Below are 18,472 nucleotides of genomic sequence, written 5' to 3' on the forward strand. Positions count from 1 at the left end.
TCAGAAACAAGCCCCATTGCTTTGTCTTGAGCTTACCTAGCCAAAGCTATAATGCCCAGTGGTGGTCTTGGTTGGAGGAGTCAGAGTGGCCTCATACTTGCAATCTTCCTTTGGTGACGCTGATGGGTATATTGCTAGAGGGGATCAGCTTCTGGAATGGGACAGGAATATTCTGTGGGGATCATGTGCTGGGTGGGTTGAGACTCACTGCTTGCGTTTATCCTTCCCGCTGGTGGCTTTGGTACTCAGGGTTTGCTGGCGTGCCCTTTGTCCCCTCTCTGAGCTCTGCAGAAGGGGCTCAGATCCTGGAGCACCCTTGGCAAGGTTTTCGGTCCAGTTTTATATCTCTCATACCTAGGGAGAAATATTTTGCTTTTTGCAGTGCTTTATGAAGCCAGCAAAGAAAGATTCAGTTATCTTTCTGCATGTTCTTGCTAAGGCAGGCAAGTTGACGTACACTCTTCAGAAAGCTCTTCTCCAGGCAAGGTAGGAAATTTCCAGGTTGACTGGTTAAGTTTCAGCACTGAGTTGAGATGAATATGATCCCTAATCACCCCAATGTATTGGCTGCCATATGGAAGACTCTGCTATAGGCTGTGGGGAAGCAAGAATTGTTACAGGCTGTCTTGGCTATTTTGAGGTTTCTCCTTTTTTGTTGTTGTTGTTTTTTTTTTTTTTTTTTTTTTTTTTTGAGGTTTTTCCTTAACCATGAGCCTCATCCACAACATTATTTGCAGCTTTCTGCTTAGGCTCCATCTGTTCTTTCCACATAAAAGGAATATTCCAGAAGCCTTGGAAAGTAATACACATCTTTACTATAGATTTTCCTAAATGTGCGGTGCAAGAGTTTTAGAGTCTGCAGAAAGCTTTCTGAAATCCTCCTTGGACACCTTTCCTCCCTCTCAGGGTCTCTCTTCATCGATCTGCTAAATAGCACTCTCCCTTCTCTGTGATGCTCATTCATCTTTCCCCCTTCCTTCTGTACTACCTTCTGCTCTCTCCTTTAGTCTCCCCAAAAGCCTGCTTTATCCCAAGACCCTCCCAGCAGCTTGAAGCCCCTGAGAAGTGGATCTGGTTTTATCTCTGCTTTTCCTTGGAAAATTAGCCTGCTACCTGGATTCTGAGTCTCAAAGAAGGACCCAGGAGACAACCCAATATGCAAGAAGCCTTCCCCCTTTGGAAGGAAGTAAGGAAGGGTGTAATATGAACTAATATTTTATGCCTCTAACACACACACACACACACACACACACACACACACCTTTAATCACATTCTTAAGATGAAGAGATCTGATTTATAGCTGAATGTATGCAGTTCCCAAAGAAGAGGAGAAAAAACTTAACTGGAAATTTCTCTTATGGTTCTAGGAATTTGAAGCCTATGTTAATGCTTCTGGAGAACATGGAATTGTGGTTTTCTCTTTGGGCTCCATGGTATCAGATATTCCTGAGAAGAAAGCTATGGAGATTGCTGATGCTTTGGGCAAAATACCTCAGACGGTAAGAAGCTTCCATATGATTCTATCTTCACAAGGGTTGGAACACCAGACTTCTAGTATCAATGCTAAATCCTACTAGTTGGACTTTAGGTTTCCCTGCCACTTCTCAATTATTAATCTAAAGTTCTGTTTGCCATGTCACACTCAACTACTCTGTGAAACTTGTCTACTTCACTTGGAGGTCTTATTTTCTCTAAGAAATTCAAAAGTGTACTAAGGAGAATTAATTTCATTTCATTTCATTGATTTATTTTTAAAGATTTTATTTTTTTAAGCTGTCTCTATACCCAGTCTGGAGCTTGAATTTACAATCCTGAGATCAAGAGCTGCATGCTCTACTGACTGAGCTAGCCAGGCCCCTCCAAGGGGAATTTATTTTAAAGATAAAATGAATAGGATAGTGAACAGGATAGTGTTTCTTTGTATTACATAGGAGTACTTCTGCAAAAAGCTACTGGTCAGGACACTGGATTCATTTCTTATATTTCTGCTTCTGTAATTCTACATTCATTCACTTTATTAAGTAAACTTCCCCTTGAAGTGCAGAAAATCACAAAAATTATAAATGTACAGTTTGATGAATTTGCACAAATACACAGAATGTTACCAGTCCCCAGAGGCCTTCCCAGCTGCTACACTTTCCACCCTTGCCCAGTTTATGTTCATTCAGAGGACTCCACATTCTAGCTATCACTATCACGGCAGATGTTTTTGAATTATTGTGTTCTTTAAATTCTGTTTTTGTCTCTTCAAGGTCCTGTGGCGTTATACTGGCACTCCACCACCGAATCTTTCAAAGAATACAATACTTGTCAAGTGGCTGCCCCAGAATGATCTGCTTGGTATGTGGGCAGGATTTGGTGCATAGGTCAAACCCAAGTGAAATTAAGAAAGTGGCTTGCGTATGGCTGTTCTCAAGGACTGTTTAGCTGGAAACTATTATGGCCAAAGTATCCTACATAGCTTTTTACCCAGTGGGGCATCTCAGCCCACAGTCTCCTCTGCAGACTTCTGCAGGAGCCACGCGTGGGTGGCACTGGGTCCTTAGAGTGCTTTCAGAACCTAGATGGTGTCAGACTGTGAAACTCGGTGGCTTGACCACTCTCATCCCTCCCTGCTTTGCCTCTCAGGTCACCCGAAGGCTCGCGCCTTTATCACACATTCTGGCTCCCATGGCATATATGAGGGAATATGCAACGGCGTTCCAATGGTGATGCTGCCCTTGTTTGGTGATCAGATGGACAATGCGAAGCGCATGGAGACTCGGGGGGCTGGAGTGACCTTGAATGTCCTGGAAATGACTTCTGAAGATTTAGCAAATGCCCTAAAAGCTGTCATCAATGACAAAAGGTAAGAGAAAAGATACAGAGGAATACTACCCATATTTTGCCCATCTCATTCGCAACAAATATTCAAATGTGAAAACAAGTACATAAAAACCGAATTTATAAGTAAGATGATTTGGGGATTATTATTGTTCAGTTTATAAAAGGATATTTTAATTCCTATGGGACTTATCAGTGAAATGATTTTAAATACTATTTCCCTTGGTAGGATTAAAACTTCAATTTATTAAGAAAATATTGTCACCAGATAGACATCTGATCTATAAGTTCCTGCAAAGAGAGAAATATTTCCTTACAAGAAGCATAGTGTCCATAAGATAAAAAATAAACCAGGTGCTTCGAAGTGCAGCTCTGCCTACCACTGAAGCCCGTGAGAAATTTTGTTCATGGGGATTTCTAAATCGGGATGGGGTCTTGTGGATATCACAGACAAAGCCTTATAATAAAAGTAAAGATAAGTTTGCTCAAATGTGACTCTGAAAACAATTCAAGAGGCAAAAGCCATCAGATCAAATGATCTCTGCACATGAAATTTATCACATTGCTGTCAAGTTCACTAGTAAGAGGCTGGCCAAGACCTTCCGGGAAGAAGTGATGGCCCGGGCTAGACTTCGTCCAACAATTAATAATGTGTGTACACGCATGAGTGTGCATGCACGTGTGAATGCCTGTGCATGTGTGTGTGTCTACGAGAGTGTCAGGAGTCTTCACCCATAGTTGCTTCATTTTGAAAGAGACATCAATCAGAAGGACAGATGTGAAAAGGCTGCAGTGTTTTCAGATGGGAGGAGACATTGCACAGGGTGACACAGTGAACCTGGGCAAGGAGAAATGGGGGGGACATGGGGTGCTCACGGATGTGGTGCCAATGGATGAGAAAGAAAAGTCCACAGAACCCCTGGGGTAAATGCCCAGCGCGCCCAGAGCAGCGGGTGGCATCCCTCCATTCTGATGGGCGTCTCCTGGCAGCCCAGGTTGGCGTCAGGCCACGCTGCTCCAAAGTCCATGCAGTGAAAACCTGACTTGTCTCCAACTGCTGACAAAACTCCTTCCGGAGGTTCATATTAGTAGCACAATTTTGACCTTCTGTCGAGTGGTATTGATGACTACCTGGAACCTAAAAATGACCTGGTAAAAGTTCTCTTATTTTTTTTAAAAACATTCATCAACCAGCTTACGTTACCAGCAAACTTCATTTATTTACCTGGGAGTCATCTCTGCCTAGTTGTGAATCTCCATGTTCCCAACACTCCAAACTGGGGCATAAAACGAAGACAAAAGGAAAGATTTCGAACATCAGGTGATGCAACCAGGCCATAACAGGTGCTCAATGAATAGTGGATGAAGGAATGAAAGTTCTAGAAAATCTCTCTTGTTTAAGAGAAGATTTCTATGAAAGGAAGATGTTTAATGTGACTTATGGCCAAATATTATTATCACATAAAATAATGTCTTGAACTATAATGACAGGTTTGTTTAAAGACAGCAGTTATAATTACTCCTGAATAAGAGTGTCTTACTCTGGTCTTTCTTCTCCTTTTCCTTTTAATCCCTCTCCCCCTCCTTCTGTTTCTTTTCCTAGCGCGCCCCCACTAAGAGTCAAAGCATCCAATCCAGTTTGGATTTGGATGTTCCGATGCAGCTGTCAACACTGTCCAAAATCAACAAAAATCTGTTTTGTTGAACAGGCTGCGTAGACACAGCCTCCCACTAAAGTTAGTACTTGGATGGTGTGAGGTGTCACCAAAGCCACGTATGCCACCACCTTGGAGATGGCACTTAGAAATCGCTTTTGCTTTGACTAGATGTGAGTGTTTAAAATCCTGAAAGGAAAACACACTAATTTCTGACACAACCTTTTCTTTTATTTCTATCTCTTACTGTAAAGAAAGTATCTAATTTCCTACAAAAATACCAAGAAAAAAGAAAGAAGAGGAAAGGAAGCAAGGTTCAAATAATTTAATATTATAATTTTGGCTTCTAGTTTTCTTTCTACATTTTTTTTTTAAATTTCAGAGGTGAAGACCATTTAGCATGTGTGTGTGTGTACATGCATGTGTGTGTGTTTCTTTTCTGTCTATAATGGAAACACATTTCCTCTACCAAGTTTGCAAAATCTGGTAGCCTGCTTAACTACAGCAAGCCTAAAGGGAGAGTGTTCCGCTGAGACCACCATTCCAGACATTCACACAACTGTCTTTGTGTTTAGCTATAAGGAGAACATCATGCACCTCTCCAGGCTGCACAAGGACCGCCCCATCGAGCCCCTGGACCTGGCTGTGTTCTGGGTGGAGTTCGTCATGAGGCACAAGGGGGCTCCCCACCTGCGTCCCGCAGCCCACGACCTCACCTGGTACCAGTACCACTCTTTGGACGTGATCGGCTTCCTCCTGGCCGTGGTGCTGGGGGTTGTCTTCATCACTTACAAATGTTGTGCCTTTGGCTGCCGGAAGTGCTTTGGGAAAAAAGGACGGGTTAAGAAACCTCACAAATCCAAGGCACACTGACAAGTGGGTGGGAAATGACGTGGCCTGAGGTTGCAACCAGAGGCGATGTTAAATTCTTGTTCTGCTTATTAGAGAACACTTAACTCTGAGTGAGATGCCCCAGAGTGTTTTTTTTTTTTTTTTTTTTTTTTAATAAAAACAATCTAATTGCTGATCACGCCCTAACAGGTAGAGACACTGGAATGTTTTCTGGCCCCTCTAGTGTGTTTAATCTGGACTACAGTTGTCATCCTTCAAAGGACTTGCCAAGAGGGTTGGACGGGTCCGTCTTGCACTTTGCATTACTTTTTTTTACTTGGAAGTGAGGCCTGTTTGGGGGCACAGGTTTCAGAGGTGCTCCACCCCAAGCCCCCACCTGGAAGCATGGTTCTAACATCATCATCTGGCTTCTGTAGACTTGTGATCAATTCCCTCACCAGAGACGGCAGGTCCTAACGTATGCTTCACAGATGTCACTTTGTGAATTTAAAGAAGGAGACGTTTATTCCCTTAGGGCATAGTGCCTTGTACATGAAATAAATGAATGACAGAGGGTCTTTTGAGAACAGTGATTTCTGACTTTAGGGAAAAAGAATGATGTACAGAATTGATGAGTGATGTGTTCAAGAGGATAATCGTGGCTTGTGCCAAATGGATCTCAATTTGAGAAAAGCCCAGACTGTCTCACAAGTGTATTTTCTCTGATGTTTTTCACAACTGGAAACATTAATAAATTCATACAAATCATATTGCTTAGGTGTTCTTCTCTTCATTGTTGTTGCATTTATTGGTTGTTAAACGATGTGTGCTAATTACAAAAATAATACATGCTTATGACAGAAATTAGAAAAATACAGAGGTGCACACACACACACAGGAATATAAAAGTCTGGTAGTCATATTCCCCAGAAATAACCACAGTTACTATTTTGGAAAATGCATATACTTAGAAAATACTGCATCTATACTAAATATATATGGTATATTTTAACACTCTTTTTCACATCACTTTGCCAGGACTGTCCTCCCCCACTTTTCTTCTTCTTCTTTTTTTTTTTTTTGTTAAGATTTTATTTACTCCTTCATGAAAGACACAGAGAGAGGCAGAGACAGAGGCAGAGGGAGAAGCAGGCTCCCTGCAAGGAGCCTGATGCAGGCCTCGATCCCGGGACCCCGGGATCATGAGCTGAGCTAAAGGCAGATGTTCAACCACTGAGCCACCCAGGTGCCCCATCTCCACACTTTTCTATAACACTTAATTTGTTTTTAGTGGCCAGGAAGTAATCATTGCATGGATATGGAAGGATTTGTTTAACCAAGACTTCTGGGTGGATTCACTTTTATTTTCTCCTATAAAAGAGCCCAAATGGACCAGCTCAGTAGCTAGATCTTTGCACGTCTTCATGACTGTTTCCATCAACTCCATGGTTGTCTAAGCTTGGGTTCCCTTGAGGCAAGGATTCCAGGGCAAGTAGCTTATTTGGTAAGTGAAGGAAGCCCTGACATGGGGTTGGGGAGTGGGACCTGGAGTGAGGGCCTCCAAGAAGCTGTTGTCCTGTGAGAGGCTGGAGCTGAATCTCTACATTGATGCTGGGAGACAATGTAAGATGCCAGACTTATCCCACCTTAGTGAGAAGCAAAGTCCTGGCCTCTCTGAGCACTTGCCCTGTCCATGACCGGCTGCTCCCAGGTCGTGTTAATATCCCTTCGCCTCCAGACAACCACAAAGACAGGGAAGGGGACCCTAAAAGCCAGAGAGAGCCCCCAGGGAGAGAAACTGCGGTGTAGTGTTGGAGGTGGGCCCTTGGGTACTCATACAGAAGGACAGGGATCTGGGTGGGGCACCACAGCATTGCTCCCCTGGGGAAATGTAGATCAAAGGGGAATCTTGTTTCAAAATTTTTAAAAAATTATTTATTTTAGAGTGAGCACGTGCACGCGCGCGCAAGAGAGAGTGCAAGAGCGGAGGGTAGGGTAGGGGAGAGGGAGAGAGAGAATCACAAACAGACTCCCCACTGAGTGCAGAGCCTGATGCAGGACTCAGTCTCACAACTCTGAGATCATGACCTGAGCCGAAACCAAGAGTTGGACACTCAATGACCTGAGCCACCCAGCGCCGTGGATCTTGTTTTAAATGTGCTTTTATTACTATTTATTACTTTGAAGGTTGATTTTTTTTTTTTAAACTTATGAGCCGTTTGTGTTTCCTTTTTGGAGAATATCCTCAGCCTGTTTTCCTATGGGGTGTTGAACAATTCTGAGGATTTGTTTGGAGAGTTTACTGCATCAATGAGAAAATCTTTCTGGCCTATTTATTCCTTCCCCTGGCTGCTTTTGGCACACAAGCTGTTCATGCCAGATCCTTCCCCACATCTTTGAGCCCTGCAGTGACTCATGGACTACGTTCGCCATCCTTCAAGACCCTCTAAGTCCATCCAGGGACCATCTCCCGGCCTCACTGCCCCTGGCTCCCTACCCCCACCTCTTAGGACCTGAGCTGCTTTGCCCTCCACCAGCTCATGCTCCTTCATACTTTCATTTTTCTGGCCTTAACATCCTCTTGTTGGGCTATCCTAAGCACAAAAGGGGTCTTTTTTGTAAGGAGGAGGCTTCCTAAGGACATGGGGCTCATGTCCCGGCCTCGGTGCTGCCTGGTAGAGCCTCTTTTGTCCTGCCCAGTCCCTACGTGCTCTGGGTGCTAGTGCTAGCTACGCTTCCTTCTCCTCTTGGCCTTATCTGCTTCTCAATCCCCAAGATCCCATAGGCCCATGGAAAACTTGACCAGATTCTTTCTTACCCAGAGTCTGAAATTCCAGGGAGGAAGAAACTGACTGGTCCAATCAGGTGTCCACTCCTGGTCATCCAATCAGAAGTGTTGAGGGAGGGATTGCACAGGGAAAACATGGCCACGGGGAACCATAACTGACCCCAAGGGTCAAGGAAGAGGAGTCTAGTGAGCTGGGGAGATGATCCCAAACATGTCCACTACCCATGAATGTTGTGTCCATTTTTTCTACTCCGGGCCTTGGCACTTCCATGCATTTAAGCTCACAGGTTTCTACAATTCAGTGCTCTCTTATTTTCAAGTTAATTCCCATAGAAGCAGAGGTGGGAAGCTCAGTGGAGTGACAGCACATAAGAGTGACTGATTTCGTCAATGAATTGTATGGGAGTCAAATATTATTGTCCTAATCTGAAGAAAAAAAAAAAAACCCTGAAAAATATTTTTGTTTCAGAAAACCAAGGAGAGCCCACTTCTTTCTCCTTGATCTCATTGTCTTAGTGTCCTCTCTGGAGAGTGTGTTCAGGGCCATCCCAGTTTTCGCCATGGCTTACACACTCATTGGGTGTGCAACAAAAAAATGGCCCCTTTGTCTACCCCTCCTGATAGCCATGCCCTTCACAATGTGGCTTTGCAGCTCTTCCCATGGAGAGGAGGGACCGATTTCCCACTGCCTTGAGATTGGCTGGCCTGTGACTTACTTTGGCTGGTAGCATGTAGAAGAGGGAGCTGGAACCAGTTCCAAGTCTAGGCCCCAAGAGGCCTTCATGTTCCTGCCCACTCTCTCAGAAGCCCACCTACCTGCTGTGAGAATGGCTTGGGCTAGCCCTGTCGTGTGAGAGACAGGTGTCCCAATCTCCCTAACTGCTTCAGCCCATAGCTAGCCAACCACCAGACTTAACAATCTGTGGGAGGCTGTCCTAGACCAGCCAGCCCTCACCGAGCCCACCAGCTGACTGCAGATGTCTGAGTGACTCCATGGTTGGATTGGCCCAGATCAACAGAACTGCCCAGCTGACCTGTAGGTTTATGAAGAATAATAAATGGTTGTTCTCAATCGTTAAGCTTTGAGGTGGTTTGTTATACAGCACTGGCTAACTGATACATTCAGTCCTAGCCCTAAATCCCTGATCTTTCATGTATTAGGTCTTTAGACTGTCAGAGAACAAAGGTATCCTACCCATCTCTATATTCACTGCTACATGGAGAACCATGTTAGCTGCACACAACAGGCAGGCAGGTAGGGTCTGCATAATGGAATGGCAACCACGTCACCTTATTTTACTAGCATGTAAAGACTGGAGAAGTCTCCATCCACCCCCATCTCCCACACACTGTAATCTCCTCCCCAACCTCTAACTCATCCTAACTGCCCCCTGATCCTAGCAATTAAAGCAAAGTCTCGGGAAGGAATTATTGATCACCTGAGGGATCTTTGGAGGAGGAGAGCAGGCCCAGAGGGAGTGGGAGGAGGTAGGGCAGAGGTAGCTATGAAAGAGCAGCAGGTGATAACTGTCTTCTTATGCCTGTTCGATATTGGTCAGGATGTCATCAAGGGCAGAGCGAGGAACAGTGCATGAATTTTACGGGAAAGAAGTGCTTGGTGCTATGCTGGGGAAGCTTGTTTTCCAAGCATCCAGCTTCAGTGGGCTAGGAAGGGTAATGAGCACCCTGGTATCAGAGGTGTCCAAGCAGAGATTGAGGAACTTACTCTAGGGAGGGTGGGCGAACTTTGAGTGGGAATTTTAACTAAGCAGGCTTGGACCTACGTGGCTCTGAGTCTGTTTGTTTGTTTCTTTTTTTTAAAAGATTATTTATTTATTTATTCATGAGAGACAGAGAGAGAGAGAGAGAGAGAGAGGCAGAGACACAGGCAGAGGGAGAAGCAGGCTCCATGCAGGGAGCCTGACGTGGGACTCGATCCCAGGTCTCCAGGATCAGGCCCTGGGCTGAAGGCGGTGCTAAACCACTGAGCCACCTGGGCTGCCCTCTGAGTCTGTTTTTGTTGCCCTTTAATGCACAGAAAGGTTTCCAAAGGCCAATATTTTATTGCTCAAACTCTTGATCTGGCCGGTCACACAGCTACAACTGACAGGGAAATCCTTGGACCTCACTTTTGGTTCAGGGAAACTGGGTCTTTCCTTCTAAGTATTCCGTAATCTGTCCAGTCCTTGGGGTGGAAAGGTCCTCTTCCTAGGTCTCTTCCATCATCCACCCCACTCCAGCAGGCCTGATCATACCTTTCTACCCTGAGGCCCTATGACCGCATGTTGGAAGAGGTCACTGAAAAGATGCGTCTGCCAGTTGACTCATGAGCTGGACCTGGGAAATTGGAGGCTCCCCAGCCCCTCTCCTATCCTTGGAATGAGGGCTCTGCTTGCCTTTCCCAATCTCAGGGGGCTGCTACAGGGCCCAGTTTCAGATTTCATCCAGGAAACTCCTGCAGAGCTTGCAAACCAACAGTGCATCCCCAAGGGACATGGTAGTGAATTGCACCCACTAACACCATGTCCCTTTCCCAAACAGGCCACCGTACATTGCCACACATGTTGGTAACAGAAATGTTTAGTGACAACATAATGTGGCAGTTTGATCACAGGGCCCTGTGCACTCCTCAAAGCCCTCACTTGATAAAGACTCAGGAAGTCAGTTAGATCTCAAAGTTCCAAGGGTCTGCGGCCTAACGGTGTTGATTCTCATGAAACCCTTCCACCCGCCAAGGGACCCATTTCTCATCCACATTACGACTGAGAAGCCAACTATCCCATTGCTTTGACAACCCATCCTGCTATTGTCCACCTTACCGTTGATGTGTATTAGGCAAAGAACGGGGCCTTTTCTTGTGGTATATTTTTGTTCCATCCAGGAGAGGACTCTGTGGAAAGGTCAGTATTTGGGTCCCAGAGTAGCTCTTTACAGGATTCCCAGGAGGGAAAGAGCACAGGATGGATCTGGGAGTGTTCAGCCCTCCATTTTGACATCTGTGTTGTTTGCCAACCCTTAGGAAGCTGCTGATGTTGCATGAGACCCTTGAGAAGAGGAATGAAGGCAGTTGAGGTAGATTTCTCATTAATCTTTAGTTTCAGTATCAAGAGACAGGAGAGGAGGGCCCTTCTTAATGAAGTGTATTAGCTACTGCTGTGTAATAAATGACATCGACTTAGTGGCTTAAAACAACACCCATCTATTGTCACGCAGTTTCTATGGGCCAGGATTCGGGGTAGGGGGGCATCTCACAGGCTGCATTCAAGGTAATGGTGGGGCCGCATCCTTTCTGGAGTTTGGTCTCTTCTAAGCTTATGCGGTTGTTGGCAGGATCCAGTTCCTTGTGGTTGTAGGCCTGGAGCCCCCACTTCTTTGCCACGTGGCCCCTTCCATAGGCGGCTTACACTGTTTCCATTTCAAGGCTAGTATGAGAATCCCCTTTCAGTCTGCTAAGACAGAGACTATGTGATCATGCAAGTGGCTTCCCATCATCTACACCATGGTCTAATGGCTAGAACGCGGGTCTAACCAAGTCGCAGTTCTGCCCACACTCAAGGGGAGAGGATTATACAGGCCATGACTCACTGGGGGTCATCTTAGGATGTGTTGACACCAACTCATAAGTCTTGTTTATCTTAGAGGAGCTTGAGGAAGAGATGACAGAAGCAGCCGCAGACTCAAATGAGGACCCATTGGAGGAAACGGAGGACCTGGAACCTCTGGAGCCAGACGATGGGGGTAAGAAAGCTGGCCCCACCCCTGCACTGCATTCCTGCCCCTGCCTCTCCGTCCTGACCACCAACTCCTTGGGGCGGGTCCCAGCCTCGGTCTCAGTGTCTCCTTCCACACGGTGGACAGGGAGGCCCGGCTCAATCATGGTGCAGGGGGAGCTGCAGCTGTGCCGTGTTGGGAAGGCCTGGCCACGGGAGCACCTCCCGTGGTGGCCCCCTCAGCACCACACCTGTGCCACCTTGTCTCAGGTACATTCCAACAAGTCACAAACCTCCTCAACATCATGGACAGTGGGGCAGCAAAGACGGATGCTGCCGGGGCAGGTCCTGACATGCGGAAGACGCTGGCCTCGGTGATAATCACGGAGAAGGCCACCAGCGAGCCGTCCGTGGTGATGAACGCCCTCATCCGCTGCCTGCAGGTGCCCAAGGTAGGGCCTGCTCACCCTCGGCTGCCCCTCTGAGCTCAGCCTGTGGCTGCTTGGGGGTCCAGCCGCCGCTCAGCACACATTACTGACTGTGGCGGGCCCGGGGCCAGGTGCTGGGGCCCAGGGGTGGGCAAGAAGACAGTGAGGTCCTTAACTCTGACGACCAACGGGGGCCTGGGGCTTTCATAACTTTCAAAAGCTGCCTTATTCGGACACAGTGGGTTTGGGAACCGTTGTCCTAGGGCACATGAACTTGGTTACAAAGATGTTGAGCAGGATTGAAGCAGGTGGACGCAGGGCAGCGAAGACACACCAGACGTGGATGCAGGGACGCCTGGCCAGTGGGGAGACCGTGTAGCTGGAGTCGGGGCTGGGATGGGGGATGTTGGGGGAACTGATGGGATGTGTGATGGGCAATCGTGGTAGGCCTCTAACACAGGACAGAGTGGATCCAGAGTGCCGGAAGCCCCTGGAGAGCTTGTTAAAAACCTAGATTATTGAGCCCCAGCCTGAGATTTACTGATTCAGTAAGGTCCGTGGGCATGGCCCGAGAACCAGCATTTCTAACGCCTTCCCCCGTGACGCTGAGGCTGCTGGTCTGGAGACCACACTTTGAGAACTGCTGGATTTTAGACTCTCCTGTAGCCTTTGGGGGTGGGAAGCACATGAGTTCTTTGTAGAGGTTCTTTTTTTTTTTTTTAAAAGATTTTATTTATTTATTCATGAGAGACACAGAGAGAGAGAGAGAGAGAGAGGCAGAGACACAGGCAGAGGGAGAAGCAGGCTCCATGCAGGGAGTCCGACGTGGGACTCGATCCCGGGTCTCCAGGATCACACCCTGGGCCGAAGGCAGCGCTAAACCGCTGAGCCACCCGGGCTGCCCTTTGTAGAGGTTCTTTATGGAAAGTCTCATTTTATAGAAAGATGTGTGGCAGCTGAGAAGGTGTGCCAGAGTCCGGGAGCATGGGCAGAGGGTTTCTATAACAGACTTCTAAAATGTAGGTTTTATTATTACGCCGATGCCAACACTCAGGAGACGAGGGCAAGGCCATACGGTGCCGGGCCATGGGAGCAAGTACTGGGGTTGGCCAGGAGTCAGAGGGAGCGAGGAGAAAATGTGGAAAAGAGTCTGTATTGTGGTCTCTGTCGGGGAGGATGGGGCAATTTGAATAACTGAATAATAATGGGCTCTAGGTATGGGGATCCCCATTGTCTGGCACCTGGCCCCCAAGTTAGAGCCTGATACAAAAGGTGGTTGGGGTGCAGGCCCTGGATTGGTTGTCTGGCATTTGAAAAGCATAGCTCCAAGCTGAGTTATTTGCTCTCTGTAGCAATAATTGCGTCGCCCTTGGAGGGGCCGTCTCCCCCGGGTCAGTGAGGCCCCAAGATGTCAGGAAATATAAACAAATTTAAGAACATGATTAATCCCCGGGCCATCAGGAGTGATAAGTGGCAATAAATAGACAATAAGCAAGCAGGCATGTTTTAAAAATTGACGTGTTTCAAAGATTTCAGTTATTCATCAAACAGTGAGGGAACCAGCAAAATGTTAGCAACTGTTAAGATGAAAAATTTTACTTCTAGAGATTTATATTCTTTACCAGGCAAAACTCATTTACATTGCCACGCAGAGGAATAATTTTTGTCGCTATGGGGGAAACATTGTCTGCGTTGTTATCAGTTTCCTACAAATGAGCTTCTATGCCCATGGAGCCGTAACCTAGCCTAGACCATCACCATCAGGAGGTCAAGGACACGCTCTCCTTGAGGCCTGATAAACCCGTGAGCGGCTGCAGACGGCACCCACACCTCCTCTGGTGCCTGTTCTATACTAGTGTCCAAGTCTTGGACAGTTTTTGTCTTGTGACCATAAATACTCTCCAGAGATTCCTCTTGATCACAAACAAAGCTGGTCTTATAATTTACCTGGCTGTTTATGCAGGTGCTGCAAGAGCACTAATTGCAGCTCTCTTGGAACTGCCTCCTTGAGTTCTCTTGGAAAATCTAGAGCACGTATTGTCAATGGGGGTGATACCATCCTGAGGTGGGTAAATTGGGTTCTCGGGGTGGGGGCTGAAAAAACCTTACTTTTTTATGTATAAAGCTCAGAGATGCCTATAGCACATAAATAGATGGTATTAAGGTTTCATGGTTGGGGGGGATTAGAAAAATGTCTAAGAAAGCTCTTTTGGGGGGTGCCTGGGTGGCTCAGTTGGTTAAGTGTCTGCCTTCGGCTCAGGTCACGTGCCTGCGGTCCTGGGATCAAGCCCTGGTCAGGCTCCCTACTTGGCAGGGAGCCTGCTTCTCCCTCTTCCTCTGTCTCTCCCCCCTCCCTATGCCCTTTCTCTCTCTCTCTCAAATAAGCAAATAAAAACTTAAAAAAAATAAGAAGGCTCTTTACGGACCAGTAAAAAATAAGATTGAGGGACGTTGGTCCAGGCCAGGCGGTATTGGATAGCCAAGGTCCCACAATTTTCTTTCTTCCTGGGATTTTCATGAGGAACCTTCAATTAGAGTTTAGAAACTTTAGTTATAGGCTATGCTAAGACCAGGCAAGCAAAGCCAAAACTTTCTGGAACAGATTTCACTAGGAAAACATAGAAATTTGGGTGAATTCTTTTCTTCTTGAGGTGCCCAAATTTTCCAAGGTCTCTGAGCCACTGGGGAGTGACCACCCTACTACCTGAGGGAGGAGGCCTTTGCCCAGGGCTTTGCAGGCCATGGCGCACACTCATTCTTCAAGAGCGGCTCCTCAGACCTGATCAAATCTGATTCTCGAATGTGGCCTTTCCAGGCGTGGTCTGGGTTGTACCATTTATCCGTCCAATTCTATCCTAAACCAGGCCATTTAGAAATGGTGATAAGGTGATATAGGAACCAAAGTACAGTAAGAGGCACACCTGCTGGCCTCGGGTGCTCCGTCACCAGGGCAGACTGATTTCTTGGACTTTCAAGTGGGGCAATGCCAAGTTCCTGGAGGAGCTTGCGTGCTGACCGTTTGACACTTGCCTTGCTGAATATGCCAGCCTGGACACAGAGAAGAGAGGACAGACTTGCAGGCCACACCGACAGGGCCAGTTGGATGAGTTGAATGGGGAAGGGCAGGGAAAGGTGTTGGAGGTGGAAGAGTAGGGCCTGACTCTTGGGCAGTTTGAGGATGGTGGGCACAGCTGCCGGATGGGAGATTAATCATCCTGCAACCAGGCCCAGCGTTGGGCGGGGAGGCTTTCCCCACACCACCAAGCAATTCTCAAACGCCAGCTGGGTGTCCTACAGTTCCACTCAATTCCGACGTCTCCACCTGGAGACAGCATGAGATCCCACAAGTTAAGGGCTGAGTCCCACAAGACTGTCTCCGCGCCCTACCCCCGTGCTTGTCACCTGTGCCTCTGATCAATTGGCTACAGAACCCACTCCTGAGGTTCAATTAATTCGCTAGAGTGGCTCACGGAACTCAGGGGAATAGGCTCCTTACTAGAGTACTAGTTTGTTATAAAAGGATATAACGGGATCCCTGGGTGGCGCAGCGGTTTGGCGCCTGCCTTTGGCCCAGGGCGCGATCCTGGAGACCCGGGATCGAATCCCACATCGGGCTCCCGGTGCATGGAGCCTGCTTCTCCCTCTGCCTATGTCTCTGCCTCTCTCTCTCTCTCTCTCTCTCTCTCTCTCTCTCTCTCTGTGACTATCATAAATAAATAAAAAAAATTGAAAAAAAAATAAAAGGATATAACTCGGGAAGACCCAGACGGAGGAGATGCAGAGAGGAAGAGGCGTGGGGAGAGGGTGTGGAGTGTATGTGCTTTCTTGGGAATCTCGCCCAGAATCTCCACGTGGTCACCAGCCCAGAAGCTCCCTGAGCCCCGTCCTACAGAGGCCTCCTACAGAGGCGCGGTTGATGAAGCCATTGGCTACGGTTCCTCCATTCAGATTCTAGCTCCCCTTCCCTCCGAAGACTGAAAGGTCCAACCCTCCCATTGAAGGGTTGGTTCTCCAGGCAACCAGCTCCCATCTTTAGGTGCTAGCTAGGTCACCTCGTTAACATAACAGAGGACACTTTAAATCGCTCTCCTCACTTAGGAAACTCCAAGAGTTTTAGGAGCTCTGTGCCAGAAGTGGGACAGAGATCCAATACATGCATCTTATAAATCACAGGTGCATTGCAGGAGGGAGATGATGGCAGACTGTACTGGGCGGGTGGGGGCTGGGTCTGTCCCTGGTGCCACGGCCCAGCCCAGGATCTTCCCTCTTGCACTACTTGTTTCCCAGATTTCTACCCAGCGCAAAGTCAACATTTACAACATCCTCCAGGAGATCATCCAGCAGGAGGGGGAACTGGAGGAGCAGGGAGTCCAGAGGTTGGTCGCCATCGCCTCCAAAGAGATGAGGGAGACCCTGGAGGTAGGAGAGCCCCGTCCCCCATCCCCTTCCAACCAACCCAGGGGCTGGGCCGTTGGTAGGCATGGCGTGGTGTGCACAAGGCTCTTGTCCGGTGACCTCGGTGGAAGGGGTTGGGGGGATAAGAAGAGGCTGAGCCCAAGAAACACATGGGCTGGAGCAGATGTGGGGCAGGAGGGTTTGCATGAGGGTCCAGCGGATGGTGGGGCCCCACATCCCTCTCCCGTCCCCTGCAGGCAGAGGGCTATGTGAAGGCCGAGGTGGCCAGTGACACGCTGGCGGCTCTGTCCCGAAACCACTTCAGCTTGGTGATGTACGAGCTGCAGCACCACCTCAAGCCCCTCAACCTCACGGATGAGTTTGTCATCATCACCTTGGCGAAGCTGGCCAATGGCAACGGTAGGTTCCCCACGCGGGTCCCCAGCCTGGCATCTGGTCCTGCAGGCCAGTCTGGCGCCCCCTCCTGGTCTCTGCCTCTCTCTTCTCTGACCACCCCCGTCCCTTTCTTTTCTACTTTAAAAATTTTTATTACATTTTATTTTTTTTAAAAGATTTTATTTATTTATTCATGAGAGACAGAGAAGTAGGGACATAGGCAGAGGGGAAGCAGGCTCCCCACAGGGACTCGGTCCCAGGACCCCAGGATCATGACCTGAGCTGAAGGCAGATGCTCAAACATGGAGCCACCCAGTTGCCCCCCTTACATTCTTATTTTAATTCCAGTTAGTTGCCATGCAGTGTTATAACTAGTGTTATACTAGTTTTGGGTGTGCAGTGTAGTCACTTAGCAATTCCATACATCACCCGCTGTGCATCACAAGTGCGCGCCTCACTCCCTGCCTCCTATCCCACCCATCCCTCCCTGTTTTCTTATCTTTCTCTGGCATTCCTACTTTCTGTTTCCATGTGTCTCCCTCTGCTAAGGTTCTCCGTGTCCCTGCCTCTCATCTCTATCTCTTCATTCCTCTCATTTTTTCTCCAAACTTTTCTCACTCTCAGGCCCCCTCCTCATTCTACCAGTAGGTGTTGGGCTCCGGCTCTGCGCAGGGCTGTGGTAGGTGCTGGGCCATGCAGTGAATACGAGGTGCTGGGTTCTGTCCTATAAAGGACCGTAAACAAGTCAACAAGTCATCATATGTGATGAGGGGTAGGAAGAGAACAGCCTGGTGGCTATTTGAGGTCAAGAGGGAGGGGACCTCAGGTTTGTGGGGCCCTCAGTGAGGTAGTGACATTTCAGCTGTGGCCCGAAGGGATGAGAAATGATGGTAACTGTGTGAAGAACCAGATGTGCATCACGTGCAAAGGGCCTGAGGCAGCAAAAGGCTTGGTTTCTCGGAAGAACTGAGGGGTTACCGTGGCTGTAGTCAGGATGAGGGGGAGATGGTGTAAAGGGGGTTGGAGAGGCTAGCAGGGCCTGGGGAAGGCATGGTGGAGAATGGACTTCACTCGAGGGCACAAGAAAGCCGTTGAAGGATGCAAAGCTGCAGCTGCCTTGTGGAACGTAGGTTCCAGGAAAACCATCCTAGCTGTTGTGTGGACAGAGAAGGGCTAAGAGGCGTGTAGTGAGAGGTGCTGGTGGCTCACGCTGAGGCACATTCCGTGAGCGGGGGACACATGGGAGACACAGATGAGGCTCCAGTGGATGGGACTTGTTGATGAATTGTGTGCTGGGGGTGAAGGAGTAAATAGGAGGAGCCGAGGATGATGCCGGCTTCAGGTCTGAGCAGCGGGCCAGCGGCAGGTGCACTGAGTCCACATGCATGCGGGACGTCGGAGGGGGGAGGGCAAGCGGCCAGCTGATGTGTGGTTGCAGAGCTCGA

At 48.0% G+C, this 18,472-nt stretch overlaps 2 protein-coding genes across 16 annotated transcripts in view; both read left to right on the plus strand.

Annotated features, from left to right (window-relative positions):
* Nucleotides 1–6,080, plus strand: part of LOC112669926 (UDP-glucuronosyltransferase 1A1-like) — a 146,054-nt gene extending 139,974 nt beyond the window's left edge. For all 7 annotated transcript variants that reach the window (XM_049101185.1, XM_049101184.1, XM_025463501.3 and 4 more), the window contains 4 exons: nucleotides 1,369–1,500; nucleotides 2,254–2,341; nucleotides 2,630–2,849; nucleotides 5,055–6,080. In XM_049101185.1, coding sequence (XP_048957142.1) covers nucleotides 1,369–1,500; nucleotides 2,254–2,341; nucleotides 2,630–2,849; nucleotides 5,055–5,352 — 738 coding nt within the window. In that variant the 3' untranslated portion in view covers nucleotides 5,353–6,080. The remainder of the gene's footprint in view (nucleotides 1–1,368; nucleotides 1,501–2,253; nucleotides 2,342–2,629; nucleotides 2,850–5,054) is intronic.
* Nucleotides 6,081–10,701: 4,621 nt separating this feature from the next.
* Nucleotides 10,702–18,472, plus strand: part of MROH2A (maestro heat like repeat family member 2A) — a 47,461-nt gene continuing 39,690 nt past the window's right edge. For 2 of the 9 annotated variants that reach the window (XM_049101186.1, XM_049101187.1), the window contains exons 1-6: nucleotides 10,702–10,998; nucleotides 11,118–11,170; nucleotides 11,740–11,836; nucleotides 12,079–12,260; nucleotides 16,524–16,655; nucleotides 16,889–17,051. In XM_049101186.1, coding sequence (XP_048957143.1) covers nucleotides 11,135–11,170; nucleotides 11,740–11,836; nucleotides 12,079–12,260; nucleotides 16,524–16,655; nucleotides 16,889–17,051 — 610 coding nt within the window. In that variant the 5' untranslated portion in view covers nucleotides 10,702–10,998; nucleotides 11,118–11,134. Of the gene's footprint in view, nucleotides 10,999–11,117; nucleotides 11,171–11,737; nucleotides 11,837–12,078; nucleotides 12,261–14,112; nucleotides 14,302–16,523; nucleotides 16,656–16,888; nucleotides 17,052–18,472 lie in introns of those variants that run through there. The other 7 variants (XM_049101189.1, XM_049101191.1, XM_025463514.3 and 4 more) reach the window with 5 other exon arrangements.

The sequence above is a fragment of the Canis lupus genome, chromosome 25 (assembly GCF_003254725.2).
Source record: "Canis lupus dingo isolate Sandy chromosome 25, ASM325472v2, whole genome shotgun sequence".
NCBI lineage: Eukaryota > Metazoa > Chordata > Mammalia > Carnivora > Canidae > Canis > Canis lupus.